The 17,870-nt window shown below is 36.2% G+C and overlaps 2 protein-coding genes across 4 annotated transcripts in view; one reads left to right on the top strand and one right to left on the bottom strand.

Moving 5' to 3' along the window:
* The window catches only part of l(3)mbt (lethal (3) malignant brain tumor), a 250,249-nt gene extending 248,452 nt beyond the window's left edge, over nucleotides 1-1,797 (bottom strand). For both annotated transcript variants that reach the window (XR_016316038.1, XM_089698830.1), the window contains exons 1-3: nucleotides 1,658-1,797; nucleotides 1,152-1,373; nucleotides 285-1,073 (exon numbers count right to left, since the gene is read on the bottom strand). Coding sequence is in view for 1 of the 2 variants with exons in the window: in XM_089698830.1 (XP_089554956.1) it covers nucleotides 285-1,073; nucleotides 1,152-1,301 (939 nt within the window). In the remaining variant the exon portion in view is untranslated. The remainder of the gene's footprint in view (nucleotides 1-284; nucleotides 1,074-1,151; nucleotides 1,374-1,657) is intronic.
* Nucleotides 1,798-2,797: 1,000 nt separating this feature from the next.
* Nucleotides 2,798-17,137, top strand: LOC149485550 (BTB/POZ domain-containing protein 9-like). 2 transcript variants are annotated; one of them, XM_089698805.1, is made up of 15 exons: nucleotides 2,798-3,036; nucleotides 3,413-3,517; nucleotides 3,935-4,098; nucleotides 5,090-5,153; nucleotides 5,257-5,413; nucleotides 6,442-6,541; nucleotides 6,733-6,861; nucleotides 7,162-7,321; nucleotides 7,913-8,135; nucleotides 9,442-9,601; nucleotides 10,074-10,201; nucleotides 12,840-13,079; nucleotides 13,400-13,478; nucleotides 14,663-14,787; nucleotides 15,365-17,137. In XM_089698805.1, the coding sequence occupies exons 2-15, from the start codon at nucleotides 3,436-3,438 to the stop codon at nucleotides 15,492-15,494; spliced, it is 1,941 nt and encodes a 646-aa protein (XP_089554931.1). In that variant the 5' UTR covers nucleotides 2,798-3,036; nucleotides 3,413-3,435; the 3' UTR covers nucleotides 15,495-17,137. The 2 variants fall into 2 exon arrangements, with proteins under 2 accessions (XP_089554931.1, XP_089554930.1); XM_089698804.1 differs by lacking the exon at nucleotides 15,365-17,137 and having other exon boundaries at nucleotides 14,678-15,028.
* The last annotated feature ends 733 nt before the right edge of the window (nucleotides 17,138-17,870 follow it).

Raw genomic sequence — 17,870 nt, 5'->3', positions numbered from 1 at the left:
TGAATTTATGAAAGTCTTAATCAAATCTATTAATAGAGGTAAAATTGTGAAATAGGAATAATTATTGGACATCACTACATAGTATAAAACAAAGTCGCTTTCTCTGTCCCTATGTCCCTTTGAATGCTTAAATCTTCAAAACTACGCAACGGATTTTGATGCGGTTTTTTTTAATAGATAGAGTGATTCAAGAAGAAGGTTTTAGTATATAATTTATTATGTTTTAGACAAAGCGGGCGAAGCCGCGGGCAGAAAGCTAGTTAGAAATAATTTGCAATACTTACAGGTCTCCGGACAATAATCTGTGGCGGATTGCCACTCGTGCTGGCTTGGCTAATCACCTCTGTATTAGTCATTGGCTTCAGTCCTGTTGGTGTTTGAATGTACACCACATGAGGCATTGTCCTCGGCGCACCTCTCAAAACTGCTCCAGAATTTGATGAGTTCGGGAGAGACAACTGTATAGAACTACTCGATGAGTTGGGTATTTGAACTATGTTCGAACCCATTTGTCCTTGAGTCACTGTGGGATTATTCATTTTAACCTGCACTCCTGATTCTGGCATTTGAATTTGAGTGCTCGGTACATTCATATCTGAATTACCCTCTAGGTTGCCCGGTCGAGCATTTGAACCCATGTGTAAATGTATAATAGAATTGTGAAGTGGCTGAGCTGTGTTTTGGAGAAGGGGCATAGAAGGTAAAGTGGGTCCTGTTAGTTGGATGTTTTGATTTCCTGTAGGAATTTGTAGTGGCACATTTATTGTTTCGCCAGCTGGTAACTGAACAGGAACGTTAGTTGTTCCGGAAACTTGTATTGGAAGACTAACGGGAGTGATTTGCAAAGGAACAGTACTAGTTGCACCAGACAATTGCACAGGCACATTAATGTTAGAAGTGGATCCAGGGATCTGAACTGGCACATGCACTGTGGAGAGTTGTAAGGGATATGGGGAGTTGTTTGTGTGTATTTTCACAGGAGCAATTGAATGAGTAACGAGATTATGAGTTATGGGCATGGAGCTCTGTGGCGCCTGCACCGAGGTAACAATCATACTGTTCGAGGTTGGCGCCTGGAACGTAACAAACAAAGTCATTGAAGGCGCATATATTTATAATCGCAATTAGACGTCGAAATATTTAAAACTTACACGCAATGTGTTTAATAGCACATTGTGCGCACTATTCTGAGGAATATTAACACTAGCGGAAGTATTCGTAGCCTTCAGCAATCTTTTTTTTAATATTTCAGTTTTTGGTTCATCAAAGTTTTGAAGTGTATTACAATGTTGTCGCTCCATTTCTCGACGTACAAAACATTTCCGTAATCATTACAGATGTTTTATTATCTTAAACAATTCATTATATACGACCTGCAATGCAATAAAAATAAAATATTTTGGTGTGAAATAGAAACGCACTCCACTAAATCTTTGTAATATTTACCCATCTGGTAAAAGTTATATCCAAATAAAATTAAATTTCAATAATCAGAAACCAAAAGTATTTTTCAGGATAAATATTAAATGAGTACATAATCGTCACATTTTTCTTTCGCGAGTATCGCACTCTATCAATTGTGCAGCTACTTTTGCAGAACCACAACCTTTTAAAAAGAAAAGTTATTGAAACACTAAAACAATAATTTATTACGAACCTGTTGTTGTAATTATATGAAGAAACATTTCATAGGTAATATTCTAAATATTTTACAGCCATAATCGTATTGAAAACCATTTAAGAAAATAAATTATATTCAGCAAAGCGACGAATTTTACCTGCCTACACAACTGGTAATAATTCTGACAACATAACCAAAATTCAATGCAATACCTTAATGTTGGTACTCTCAAAATTTTCAGCCAATCACTATCTTGCATTTTCATGACGAAGCTTTCGCGCCCGATTATTCAGCTAAAAAAATGAATGCTCAACAGATACTCAAATAATAATTCTATACGAACTTAACTGTTATGCAATTAACTACTTTTCTGTTGAGTTTTCCCTTATCGTATAAATAAACAAATTAATAAATATATTCAAGACAGTATATTGCGCTAAGTAATCTTTAAAACTTACTTTAAGGCTATTAAAAGTGATAATAATATGAATATGTTATCGCAGCCACGATAAAATATTTTATTTTTATTTGATGTAGATTAACAATTACAAGTTTTGCAAGTATTAATTAAATTTATCGTTATTTTTCATATCGTTACGCAATTGTAATTGAATGCAACAAATTTTCAGCATAAAATTGAATATAAAAAACACTAAACGATAAGCGGAAATGAGAGGGATCTAGTTTTCATTCGTTGTTCTTTTCTCAGTATATAATGGTTCCTCTACGAGCTTCCGTTATACATAAGTTTACCGATCGGATACACGTACAACAATACAATACATACCATGATAAAATCTCAATAATAATTAAAAATATTAAAAGTAAATAATAATTATCATATTTTAACCCAAAAAAAATGGATTTATCTAACATAAGATCCACTCCACACTTTTACTGCTGAATCAAAATTTCATAACTATTATAATATACAATGTAGCATATTATTAAAACTTAAAATTCTTATTTTCTATTGGCAGTTTCCAAGTTATTAAATTAAATAATTCGTTTTCTCCCAATAAAATATTGTTGAATATTTTTTTTATTGATTTATTGGAAACTTAATTCATTTCGATTTTAACATTTTATTATCTTTTTTGACAAGCGTTCTATAGGATGCTAGGATGTATATGACACTTGACAGGTGCTTGACAGCAAAAACATACTGATTACTGAAATCAAAATATTTTTCATGAAGTGCCGTCGCATTATTTTCGTAATTCATTTGCTTATTTATTTAATAAATTTAAGGTTGATTACCTTACAAATAAGGATATAAAATTTTAATATAGATAACATTTAAGTAAAGATAATTGATTAACGTGAAATGCTGTGAGCAATCGTGTAAATTATTCAATATTTATTTATACGTCGTATAGGTATGAATTATCTTCAATGTTAAACGATATCATTAGGTGAGTTTTTATTGATATATATTTATCGAAACATGTTTTAGCACTTCGATCTTAGGAATCTTCACTGCATACAATTTAACTTTCGATTATAACTTAGAAGATGTCTAGAAAGTTCCAAATACAGAATAATGCGTGCTTATGACACAGTTATGAATTTCGTTTGCACTGTCCATTAGATACAACGTATACATATTTGTAATCGTTCGTAGACTCAATCATGTCCAATTGAGCATTATTGTGAAGATTTTTTTCAACATATTTTTTTCAAAAAGCTATTTGGTACATGATATAGGTACACATTACTGCATCTATGTTATTATTAGAGACAACAACAAAAAATTAGATTTAACAAGACTATGGTATAATTTTGAAACAGGTTGTAACTTATAAGCTATCAAGATGGACAAGATGACCAACCAGCACCACTACATGTCCGTCAACAGCGGCTGTAGCACTCGTGTTGGTGAAATAGAACATATCAGTAAGTAAACCTTTAAATACCTTGCAGATGCTAACTGTTAACATAATTTATACACTATACTGTTAACATAATATGAAATGCACCAATGAATATTCATTATGTTTTACAATCTGTACACTATTAAGCTCTTCGTAAAAAAAAAAGAGGATTTAGATGACTTTAATAGCTTTCCAGACTAAAATTTACTTATAAGATAAATATTCTCAAACTGACACATATAGGTTGAATGTTTATGAACATTAAAGCCTAGATGCCAGTACATACTGCCCTGGGAACATCAAATACATGATTTCATTAACCCATTGAGCCCCGAACGGCAAGATTGGTCCACGACACAATAGATTTTCTATTATGTCTGTGATTCCGGGGCCTGAGTTATGAGTAGAAGCAGCTAACCAGTAAACAAATGCTCAACAGGTCACTTGTCAGAGCACATCGGGTCACTATGCCTGTCATCAGAGTACTCAGATGTGACACTAATAGTGGAGGGGCAGAGGATCCCCGCGCACAAGGTTATTCTAGCCGCGAGTAGTGATTACTTCAGGGCTTTGCTGTATGGAGGGATGCGAGAGTCTAATCAGGTAAGAAGACTATTGTGGATTTTCTATACTTCTGAAACTTAAATCTGGATGAAATGTGAAAAATTTAAGCTATATTTCTTTCTTAGCAAAGAGAAATATTTTAAAACAATTTTAGTTCAACCTGATTTCAACGATAATGTAATAAAGTCACAATTCGTAAAAATATTAACTTTATTTAATAAATACGGAATTTAGTTTTGGAAAATAAAAAGAAGGTGAAATTCGACTAAACGACCTTCGCGCGAACTGCGCACGCGACGTTAGCGCAATTAGGAAAGTCACATTAATATGAAGTGTCCATATTTTACAGTACAGTGTCAATGCACTGAATTCTTTGTTAAAAATGTTCTTTGTTAAAAATGACAAAGATTTATATATTTTCTAAAATTACATTGAAACATATTAATAAAAAGTGCTTAACATATTGCTATCCGTCTCAGATATTCAGTTTGTTTTTGTATATTAGAATAGAACTGTTACTCACATATGTTTAAAGGTGACATTTATTTACTCTCGGTGATAAGGATAAAACCAAACTATGGTTTTGTATTGAAAAGAATAAAAATTTTGTTATTTACATGTTAAACTCAAACTCAAACATTTATTTATTTAATTAGACTTCTTTTAGAAGCACTTTCGAATCGTCATTACATATTTTTAGCATTTACCACCGATTCGGAAAGCAGTATCTATGGAGAAAAACCGGCAAGAAACTCCATAGTTGCTCTTTTATTTAAAATCATGTGAATATTACAATTCAATTTACATAAAATGTAACTTATATCTAACTACGTAATATATCATAATATGCCAAAGAACTGACCTGTGGTTCTTACGCGACAACCCTACATGGATTTTCATCTTCCATCTATTCCTTAACACTGTAATAGGCTCTCTGAACAAATAAATTTTTTACTTGAGTTTTAAATTTAGCACTGCTAAACTTATTACAACAAGCATCCTATGAATTATAATTTTTATATTATTCTAGTCTGAAGTAGAGCTACAAGCGCCGTTGCAAGCTTTCAAAGCTCTCCTGCGCTATGTGTATTCAGGTAAGGAATATTTTCTATATATGTTTCATTATATTACACATTGGATGAATTATTCCCAGAAACAGCGTTGAGCACTTACATTTACAAACTTTCCTGTACACAGGTCACATGGGTCTATCCCTCCTTCGTGAGGATACAGTGTTAGACATGCTGGGCCTGGCTCACCAGTTTAACTTCCAGAAATTGGAAGCTGCTATATCGGATTACTTGCGACAAGTGCTGGCGCTCAGGAATGTTTGCGCTGTGCTGGATGCTGCCAGGTACCATTATTTATGTGGTTTAAAATACCTTGTGTTTGTTATATTGGTATATAGGCATGGGCTTTGAAGTGTTTTACACTAAATAATAATAATAATAGACGGGCATTTCTCCGCAACTCGACGTCAAGCGCCTATTTTGCGTGAGAGAGGGAGGTGGGGGAAACCAGCTAAAACTGAAACCACCCGAGCTCCTCCATGAAGCCAAGCAGCTTGTGGGGGCTGCCAAAGGCTTCAGGGAGGGACCCAGGAGACCCCAGGTGTCTTGCCCTGTACTCCGCAACCCCCTTACCGTGTTTTACACTATCGGTACCCGAGAGGTGGGGTGGAAATGAAATGAAATTCTCGATCTAAACTGCATTGTTCACTTGTTCCTTGTTTAAGAATGTTGATCATTGAAAAAGTTGAGAAATATTGGAAATGTATTAGTTAAAAAAGTAGTATTTATTATGGTAACTCTAGAAAGGTTAGGCAGCACTAGGCGTAGCGTCGCGAAGAGTCGCGATATATTTTCCGATTTGGTAAAATTATGTCGTGCAGCGCCGTGGCGCGTAATTTCTTTGTCCCGTAGTCCGTTATACCTCATACAGTTTCATAGAAATTATATTAAGCTTTGTCGCGTCTCATACAGTTTCATAGAAATTATATTAAGCTTTGTCGCGTCTCATACAGTTTCATAGAAATTATATTAAGCTTTGTCGCGTCTCATACAGTTTCATAGAAATTATATTAAGCTTTGTCGCGTCTCATACAGTTTCATAGAAATTATATTAAGCTTTGTCGCGTCTCATACAGTTTCATAGAAATTATATTAAGCTTTGTCGCGTCTCATACAGTTTCATAGAAATTATATTAAGCTTTGTCGCGTCTCATACAGTTTCATAGAAATTATATTAAGCTTTGTCGCGTCTCATACAGTTTCATAGAAATTATATTAAGCTTTGTCGCGTATCGTCGCTACGCTGCCGCGTAGTTACGCCTAGTGCGGTCTGATCTTCAATGATATCACCAACAATTACAATTATGCACAGATTGTACGGTCTGGAAGCGTTGATGGACTACTGCTATAACTTCCTGGACAGGAACGCCACGGAAGTCTTACAGCACGACACTTTCCTTCAGTTGTCTGTCGTAAGTATTGCCATAATATTTACTTACATCTTTTGATTCCGTTCTTATAATTACCTTCTAAATGTATAGAACATGATATGTTACCAATAATGCAGGGTTTCAAAAACTTCAATGGTAGGTAGTTAAAATTATTTTCAGTATGGCAAAATTTCACTAATATACATTTTTAAATACAAAATTTCTGTTTACAGGAAGCACTGCAAGGTCTACTGGAGCGAGATTCGTTTTTCGCCCCAGAAGTAGATATATTCAAAGCTGTGTGTAACTGGTTCAATGCCAACCAGCAGTGGGTCAAATCAGAGAGCGGGATGGCACAATCGGTGAGTGTAGGGTATTTAAACATATTATTGCAAAGTATCCTTTTCTAAAAATGAAATTCATTTTGCTTGACGTCACGTGACGTTCCGATTCGTAATTCGTGTTTGCTAAATACATACAATATATTATATTATAACATATATTTTTTTAATCATTTACTTTTTACATGAACACTCTCTTCTATTTGTACACCTTTCACCTTAAGAAATAATTCCCAAGTAGTATTTCGAAGTCAAAGTCAATTTTTCCAAATAAATATTTCCAAATTACGTTGGAAAAAGTAAATTCACTCCTCATTTCAGGAGAAGATCTTAAAGTGTGTCCGTCTAACCCTGATGAGCCTGGAGGAACTGCTCACAGTGGTGCGACCCTTCTCCCTTGTGACACCTGATATGCTGCTGGATGCTATACAGGAGAAGACGCAGACGAACAGCACCGGACTGCCGCATAGAGGGCTCTTGTGTAAGTTCAATATCTTGGGCAATTTAGACATTGGGAGAACATAACAATCCTTACTTGTAGTTCAGTTTTGAATATAGTAGTCCACAAGAGATAGCAATAGATAAAATCAGTTTCTAGAACTAAGTAGGGAGCTTTTAAAGTATATTTTTGTATTGGAGACTATGTATTGTCAATGCCTTTATTTTCCAAAAGATTACTTCTCAAAGGTTTTAATCGGTCTGCCTTAACGAGGATGAAATTTTCTAATATCCATTATTTTTTCACCAATTACACCACATTCATAAAAAAAATGATTCGCCCTTGCTTATGTAGCGACAACAAAAAAAAATTGGTTGTCTGTAAAGTCGGTTTACTGATGAACGTGACAACGTCTGATTGTGCTTCTTTGTCGCTCGTTCCGCGCTCTCGCTTGCACTTCAAGCCTATGGAACGCCTCAGAGCAAGGTAACGCCGCATGAGTCATGTTTTTTCGTGCGTGCAGCCGGCTCTAACGAATTATAAGACGTTGTCACATCAAAAAAAAATTGCATTTGCTTATTTAGCGACAACAAAAAATGGCAAAATTTAATCCTTCCATTTCCCTCCCCACAGTGCCAGAAGAGAACGTAGCCACCGCAAAACGCGGAGCCCGAGTCCTTACCGGTGACATGAGGGGAGCACTCCTAGACGGGGACGTGGACAACTACGACATGGAGCACGGGTACACGCGGCACACGATATCCGACGCGCCGGATAACCCGGGTATTGTGGTGCGATTGGCCACCACTACCATCATCAATCATCTGCGGCTGCTGCTCTGGGATAGGGACAATAGGTGGGAAAAGATTTTCTTAATAGCGAAAAAAGCTAGCTAAAAAAAAAGACGGGTTGCACTCCGGGAGTGTATATTTTGTCGATATAAGTCTATTGCAATTAAAATTAGCGGCTTAAAATGAACAAGAATCACTTCCACATACTGAAAAAACCGGCCAAGTGCGAGTCGGACTCGCGCACCGAGGGTTCCGTACAAACCTGCAATTTTTTTTTTCACGGGTTAAAGGCAATTAGATCTAAGTATTTGATATGAATTTCAACTTGATAGCTCTACGCGTTCATGAGGAAAAAAGTAATAAGTTTATATTTATTAAAAAATAAATATATATTTTGTAATGTAACTAAAAATTTAAGGTTTTCGGAATTTTTCCTTTATGTGTGCTATAAAACGTTGCTTCATGCCAAATTTCAAGATTCTAGGTCGACTGGAAGTACCCTTTAGGTTTTGATTCCCTTGCAAGTGTCGAAAATTTGCGGCATAAACGGCTGTATCTTTTGATTGCGTTGGCTTAGAAGTTTGATTTTTTCACAGCTTCAAGGGACAGTAGACCTGAGTAATTGATATAAATTTCAGCTTCATACCTCCACGCGTTCCTGAGAAAAAGGGTCTTGACAGACGGACGGACGGACAGACGGACAACAAAGTGATCCTATAAGGGTTCCGTTTTTTCCTTTTGAGGTACGGAACCCTAAAAAGACGGGTTGCACTCCGGGAGTGCTGGCAGAAGTGAAAACTTGATTATTAACGTTCAGCATGTTTGATATTTTGGAATGGTATCCGTCTTACGCATGGAATATACGGGCTAAAAAAAAATCCGTCTTACGCTTTTTCGATCAGGCCACGTGTCCTGACGCGAGTTTAAGATTTTATACCCAACGCCGCTAAAGAAGTTTTCACTTCAAAAACTGAATTCTGACACAAAATGTTCCTTAGAATGTAATATTTTGTCGATATAAGTCTATTACAATTAAAATCAGCGGCTTAAAATGAACAAGAATCACTTCCACATACTGACCAAACAGAAAATTAGCAATAAGGCCGCCTATTTGTACAGCTTATTTTAACTTTGTGTGTATAATTTTGGTTCAAATTATTGTTGTTTGCATATACGACTTGCAAACTTTATTCGGATAATGTGAAGACTTTTCTTAACATTGCCCGAATAAAGTTAGAAATTGGGCTCCATTTTGATCTTTGCTCAGTAACCAGAATGTGGTCTACCAAACTGTTTCGTAAATTGTTATTTCCGGTAAAAGCTGCTTTCTCTCTTTCTCTCTGTTTATTAATCATATCCTTATATTTACAGATCATACGCATACTACATAGAAGTATCGATCGACCAAAAGGACTGGGTGCGCGTGATCGACCACAGCAACTACTTCTGCCGCTCCTGGCAGAACCTATACTTCGAGCCCAGGGTGGTGCAGTACATCAAGATCGTGGGCACCAGCAACACGGTCAACAAGGTATTTGATGTAAAACACTAGCGAATACTGTAAGTAATCTGTTGGTATATCATTTTTTAATAATATTTACGCTAAAATTCGGGAAGTATCTACTTCCTTACTATTAATTCCTTTATCTGTCACGAGTAATCTTAAAGTTCCTCATATCACATTTAATAGGCTTTTATTTAGCTTTCTACAAAAGTTGTTATCACTCAATTTATATAAGCGCATTGCAAAGTTTCTGTTGGCTCTTATTACAACCGCTATGTAAGCAGTTATTACGACCACTTTGTAATCTGCTATTACGACCGCTTCCTAAGCTGTTATTACGACAGTTTCGTAAGTCCTTATACGACCGTTTTATAATCGCTTATTACGACTGTTTCCTAAGTCCTTATTACGACCGTTTAGTAATCTCTTATTACGACCATTTTATAATCTCTTATTACGAACGTTTCGTGAATATAATTGGATATTTATTACGCTGCAGGTGTTCCACGCGGTGTCGCTCGAAGCCATGCACACGGCTCGCGTGCCGCCGCTGTGCGACGGGCTCATTAAGCCCGTGCACAATGTGGCCACCGTCGACCTGTCTGCCGTTGTTGCTGAGGGCATCAGGTGGGTGGGGGTTTAATTTAGGGGGGGGGGAGGGGAGGGGGGCTATTTTACTGAAGTGAAACTTCTTTATCGGGGTTGGAAAAAAATTTTGTGTAACATTTTCTCGTTACGCGTGACATTTTTCCGTTACGCGGAATTTTTCTTATCCTTACCACGCGTGATTCGACGTATTTCTGTAATGTTGCTTAAAGTAAATTATTTTTTGAAAAATAAGGTCATAAAGAAGTTTCACTTATTACGTGTGTACACTAGTACACGCACACATTTTTTTTTCTTTAGTGGAAAACATACAGAGACAAAAACAGCTGATATATATGAAACAAAAAAAATCTTATTGACTAAAGATAAATGAAAATGCCTCCTCATAGTGTTTTCACTGTGAACATAATAATATATTATTATTTTTGCCAACACCACAGAGACGACAGAGAAAAAAAGGTTATATTGAACTTTTAGGATTTCTGTCACGTTTCGTCTCAAACGTGTGTGGATTTTAATTGTTTAGTCCGTAAAAATTGCCTTAGTTACGATAATTATTAATAGTGTTACTTTTAGGATAGTTTTTATTGTTATACACGAAAATCATCCATAATTACGCATTACTACTTCTTTTGTCAATACTCAAACTGCTTTAAATTTTTCAAAAATCTACTTTCCTGACCTATATCTCCACTTCTTACCATTAAATTGACTCATATTATTGTGTGTATGTTGGTCTGTAAGATACATATTCTATGGGTCTGTTACCTGAAATAAATGTAATCTACAGGGTGTAATCGTTAAGTGTGCACAGGCGATTTTTCCGTAAGTATTACAGATAACAAAAAACTTTAAACTGATATCGAAAGTACTTAACCTAATGAGTAAAATGGCGGTAATCAATTTTTAAAAATAAATCGAGAAATATCAAAAAAACTATCTTTAAACCCTCCCATACATTAAGTATGAAATATGAATATCCCATATACATTTAATATGAAAGATTTTAGCTTTCTTTTTCTTTTTTTGGTTTTCTGCTTTAATTACTTCGCAAATTTGAAGTGACATTTTCCACGTTTTTCCGCACATTTTCCGGATATTTTCCGGGAATTTTCCGGACATTTTCCGGACATTTCCCGGAGATTTCCCGGACATTTCCCAGGCATTTTCCGGACATTTTCCGGATATTTTCCACGCATTTTCCGTACATTTTCACGCATTTTCCGGGTATTTTCCAGATATTTACCAGGCATTTTCAGGACATTTCCCTGACATAGCCTGTAAATGTCTGGAAAATCCCCGGGAAATGCTCGGAAAATGCCTGGGAAATTCCCGGAAAATGCCTGGGAAATGTCTGGGAAAAGTCTGGAAAATATCCGGAAAATGCGTGGAAATTTCCGGAAAACCCGTGGAAAATGCCTGGAAAATCCCTGGAAAATGTCCGGAAAATATCCGGAATATGCGTGAAAATGTCCGCGAGAAGCGTGGAAAATGCTCGGAAAATCCCCGGAAAATGCCTGGGAAATTCCCAGAAAATAACCGGAAAATACTTGGAAAATGTCTGGAAAATATCCGGAAAATGCATGGAAAATTCCGGAAAAACCGTGGAAAATGCCTGGAAAATCCCTGGAAAATGCGTGAAAATGTCCGGAAAATATCCGGGAAATGCGTGAAAATGTCTGGAAAATATCCGGAAAATGCGTGACAATGTCCGGGAGAAGCGTGGAAAATGCCTGGAAAATCCCCGAAAAATGCCTGAGAAATGCTCTGAAATGTCTGGAAAATATCCGGAAAATAACCGCAAAATGCCTGGGAAATGCTCTGAAATGTCTGGAAAATATCCGGAAAATGCGTGGAAATTTCCGGAAAAAACCGTGGAAAATGCCTGGAAAATATCCGGAAAATGCGTGAAAATGTCCGGAAAATATCCGGCAAATGCGTGAAAATGTCCGGAAAATGCGTGAAAATGTCCGGAAAATATCCGGAAAATGTCTGGGAAATGCGTGGAAAATCCCCGGAAAATGCCAGGGAAATGCTCGGAAAATCCCCGGAAAATATCCGGAAAATGCGTGAAAATGTGCGAAGTAATTAAAGCAGAAAACCAAAAAAGAAAAAGAAAGCTAAAATCTTTCATATTAAATGTATATGGGATATTCATATTTCATACTTAATTACGATTTATTTTTAAAAATTTATTACGGCCATTTTACTCATTAGGTTAAGTACTTTCAATATCAGTTTAAAGTTTTTTGTTATCTGTAATACTTACGGAAAAATCGCCTGTGCACACTTAACGATTACACCCTGTATACTAATATTATAAAGCTGGAGAGTTTGTTTGTTGGTTTGAACGCGCTAATCTCAGGAACTAATGGTCCGATTTGAAAAATTCTTTCGGTGTTAGATAGCCCATTTATCGAGGAAGGCTATAGCCTATAGGCTATACAGGATGTAATCGTTAAGTGTGCACAAGCGATTATTCCGTAACTATTGCAGATATCAAAAAACTTTAAACTGATATCTGTAATAGTTACGGAATAATCGCCTGTGCACACTTAACGATTACACCCTGTATATCATCACGCTATGACCAACAAGAGCGAAGCAATACGGGTGAAACCGCGGGAAACAGCTAGTAAATAAATATTTGTATACACAGTCGCTCCCGTAACGCCTTACTAAACGGTGATACGGAGCACTACGACTGGGAGCAGGGCTACACGTGCCACCAGCTCGGCTCGGGCGCCATCGTGGTGCAGCTCGCGCAGCCCTACCTGCTGTCCTCCATACGCATGCTGCTCTGGGACTGCGACTACCGGCACTACTCGTACTACGTCGAGGTGTCTATCAATTACTGGCATTGGGATATGGTGGCTGATAGGACGAGGGATCATTGCAGGTACGTACACAAACATACATGCACGCCAACACACAACACACGCACACATCATGCACACAAATATACATACATACTTGACAATACTCGCCACACAAAACCAAAATTAAAAGTGTATTCCTATTCTTGCAAGCATACAGCTGTTCAGACTTGAATACGATATCTCACAACTATCCTCACAATTAATTACAGTGAGGGTAGTCGTGAGATATCGTATTGAAGTCTAAACTGTATTCTTTATTAACTAACATTATAGTGTGATACACATTATTGTGTTTATCGTGACTCATGTGTGTTTTGAATAAGTAAAATAATCATTTTAGGTCTTGGCAAGTAATTTACTTCTCTCCCCGGCCGGTGTCCATCATTCGTGTCGTCGGCACAAACAATTCTGTCAATGAAGTGAGTATTGAATTTGATAACATTGAAATTTCTTGCAAATGACAAGATGTAAGCAATAAGCGATTTTCATAACCAATAATTTGTATCGAATGTTTGTATCAATCCGACTCGAAGGATCAAAATACACGACCATATGTACAGGCCGATTAAGGAAAGCTGGCATCTTCACAGCACTCACACTTATGCAATTTTACTATACAGTATGTTCAAAAATAAATGCGACTCTAGTTTAATTGTAGACTTGAATTGTAAAATGGGTGCGTTGTAGATGAATATAATTATGAAAGCTCTCATAATTTATATGTAAAATTACAATTTAAAAGTAACTGAATCGATGAACTTAATTATTTATTTTATTCTCATAATCAATTGTAATAATTTGTAGTATTGATAATCATTCAATTATCAAATAACAATTAAATTTCATGTCATAATATTCAAAATAACGATAAAACAGTACAAATAACACGTGCGCTCACTCCCAATAAACAATACAAGCGAAACCCTAGCACGTAAGAGATAAGGCTACATTACAATAAAAGCTGTTTTGTTCAGCTATGTATGAAAATTTTAACGGCGTCTACATTTTGTTTACAAAACTTATTATAATGATTACATAATTTAACCTAGGTAAAGTAAAATAATATTCTAATCCGCCTGCCGCGAAGTATCTTGTCGTATATAGTTAGTAGTAGATGTACCTAACGTCTTTGTTTAAATCACATCACCCTGTATTTATAAACTATTGCAAATTAAAAACAATAATTGTCCCCTTCACCCTCCTAAGCTAATCTGCGCGCGAAAGAGACGGGCAGACTTTTCATGATGCGCATGCAGTATGACGTCACGCCGCGCGCGTCTTCACAGACACTACACATGTGCAATGTGTAAATGTGTTGACGTTCCAGCTCTTCTTAATCGGCCTGTACATCCACGGGTCTCATTTTGTTGGTTCTAAATAATGTAAACATTTATATGAATTGGGCCCTTTAAGTTGTTTGCAAAAATTATTTTTGTTTTTTAATTAAGTAATGATAATAAATTCGGTGATGGTTAAAAAAAACCTATTCTTAGACACCTGAAAAAGTTACCATAAAAAATCTTTAAATTTAAGTATTCCGAACGGTTAACTTTTCACTTGACTTTGTGTGCGCTATGAAATAATGTCTATACGGAGGCTGGAGTTTGATCATGTGCAGGTGTTCCACCTCGTGCACCTGGAGTGCCCCGCGCAGGTGGAGCGCGAGGACCCGGCCGCCAAGAAGCAGCGCGCCGAGGGCGGGGACAGGCTCGCGCCGCAAGGTGAGTGGCTCTGCAGGTGCAGGTGTGCACCTCGTGCACCTGGAGTGCCCCGCGCAGGTGGAGCGCGAGGACCCGGCCGCCAAGAAGCAGCGCGCCGAGGGCGGGGACAGGCTCGCGCCGCAAGGTGAGTGGCTCTGCAGGTGCAGGTGTGCACCTCGTGCACCTGGAGTGCCCCGCGCAGGTGGAGCGCGAGGACCCGGCCGCCAAGAAGCAGCGCGCCGAGGGCGGGGACAGGCTCGCGCCGCAAGGTGAGTGGCTCTGCAGGTGCAGGTGTGCACCTCGTGCACCTGGAGTGCCCCGCGCAGGTGGACTTCCAGCTGTTTAGTGGCCCATGTACCAAGCAAAAAAATATGTAGGCAATTTTATTTTTATTACACCTCACCGTCATCTTAAAGCTATTTACATTTGCATTTTATTTCATATACAGGCTGTTAGTATAAACACCGAAAACCTTAAATGAACTGTTTTAAGGACAACGACATTTTTAAATTTATTTACTACCCCCCCCCCCCCCCCCCTCCCATACACACACAACACTATGCCCAAACCTATGTACTAACTACAGGTAGCAGCAGCAACACGAGCAACAGCAGCCAGGAGCGCCGTTCCCCATCACCAGCCCGCGAGGGTGCAGCCCCGGAGCCCCCGCGTAGGGCTCTGCCCGTAGCCGAGACAGCCACTGAAGCGGAGGAGCGGTACGAAGCGATCGATTAACTGCTCCTGTGGTTGCATAGCTGGTGAGTCGACTCATCAAGAACTCTAGTGCACTTTTTTACATACAGACTGTTATTAAAGACGGTTGCATAAGTAGTGAGTGCGGACTCACCAGGTGGAAGAAATATAGTGCACTAGTACTTTATAAGATTATATAATAGTCAGTATATAAATATTGACTGGTTATATAAGGTGTAAGTGGACTGAGAGAACTATAGTGCACTAATCACACTTTCCACAGGGAATGAGTTTGTTTTCCAACTGGTGTGGTGATTACTTCCAGTGTAAAAATATAATAGTGCACTAATCGTACTTCTTTAGGCGTTATACGATTTACAGTGAGGAGGAGGACTGTTCATTCGAATGTTTAAAATATATATTAAACTTACCGGTGAGGGGTTTCACTTTTCACATGATTTGGAAAATTATAGAATGCAACAGTACGCTGAGATTTTAATGCACTAGTCGCTATCAATACATTGGTAAAATTAAGCGATTAAGCATTGCATAAATTTCAATAGTGTCGTATCGTCTATGAGTTTCTCATATGAACTCATATGAAACATTTATTACAAATAAAATTATTATAAAATTTTAAAGAATAACGATCTGTGTAAGACTAAGTTTATTAAATGCTATTTCGTGTAATTAACACGTCAAAATAAAAAATAAAATGTTTGTGAAACCTAAAAATTTAAATGATGTGATGATGAGAAACGAAAATTTTGGGCTATTAAATAAGAGAAAGCTTGAGTTAAAAAAGCACGAATTGTCTTGCATACAAAAATCCTTGATAAAATGTAGTAATATTTAATATTTGTGATATAAACATTATGTGATGTTTTGACATTGCAAAATATTCCAAAACTTGTAAAAGGACTCATATTCATATCAGGTTACTTATAATAATTATCAAATTATACTGCAATTTCAACAATATAACATACTTACATTAACGGTTTACTACTTTTCGGACTTCTTTTAAATTATAATATTTTTAATGTTTAAATTTTATTTCAAAGAATATCACTTATTGATAGTATAAGGGACTCCTTCGGATCTTCAAATTTATATCTTAAAACTTATTTTTTTTTGTAAATTCAATTGACATGTTTCGTGGCAGGCATTCTTATCTTCTTTATTATTGTTAAAAATTAAAATAGACAACATCGAATATAAAAAAATGTAGGCATAAGTTATCGGAAAAATGACTAAAATGTGTTTTATTAATAAGGGATAACAGTGTGACTGTGGTCCTAGACTATGGTATCATTTTACATTAAAATTAAATGTTATTCTATGGTTTTAAGTTATGTTTTTATATATAAGTTTTATTAGTGTTGTCTAGTCTGTAAATATGTAGAATGCAGGTCTATATTCCCTGAGCAGGCAGAAAAATATGTTAATTAAAGATACCACAACTAACCCACCTTTTATTTTATATATTCAATTAATGTTAACTATTTTTAATGAATGCTTTTTTAGCTAGTTCCATGTACGGTACTGCGAATTACGATTTTATAACGCTCAAGTAAAGTATGGAGATTATAGTCGTCATATTATTTTAACAATAATATTTTCACTGCCTGCTCTTGGAAGATTTCTAATACCTACATTAATTTTATCTCTTAACTCTGTTATAATTTTAACCCTTAACTAGAGTCGTGAACAATTGTTACGTATGTATAGTCGTGGGTCCATTAGACCCATGTATTTTTAAATGGTCATAATTACTTATCTAAGCATTTATTTATGTAAATTTAAATAAGATATGATATTTTAGTTTATGAAGAATATATATTATAAAAATCAACAATTAGAACTTTTATTTACTTAACATAATTTCACTTATAAAATCAGTCGTTGTTTTCTTATACAACAAAAAGGCGTCTTACAAAAATTAAAAATCTCAACAAAATTTTTATTTTTTTTAAATCAATTTTTTTTATCTAACTAAAAAAAGTATGCTGCTTCCTAGAAAAAACAAAAACAAACTAAAAACTCTTATATAAAAAAAAATAGCAATCCCTAATTACGTGCAAGATTTACAAATTATATTTGCATATGGGCTCCCTGCATTTAGTGCACAAATGTACAGTTTTTGCTCTTTTGCCAGGCAAACAGAATGAACATCGCTTCCTGTTATTTCTATCTAACAACAAAATCTACATCATCATCGGAAAACTCATTATCTGATTTAGATTCTGTAATACGGGTAGGTGTTGAGTTTTCATCGGAGTCTTCATCATTTCTTAACAATTCTTCATTTAACCATTGTTCTAACATCTCTTCGTTATCAACCCATACACTTCTGGGATTCGACATAGCGATAAACTAAATAAAAATACAATAATAAATTTAATAACGAAAATAAAA

Source organism: Colias philodice, chromosome 9 (genome assembly GCF_061535455.1).
Source record: "Colias philodice isolate Cphi_HAF_F1 chromosome 9, ilColPhil1 Martin Lab GWU primary, whole genome shotgun sequence".
NCBI lineage: Eukaryota > Metazoa > Arthropoda > Insecta > Lepidoptera > Pieridae > Colias > Colias philodice.
The sequence above is the reverse complement of the archived record's forward strand: the minus strand, read 5'-3'. Positions and strand labels throughout refer to the sequence as shown.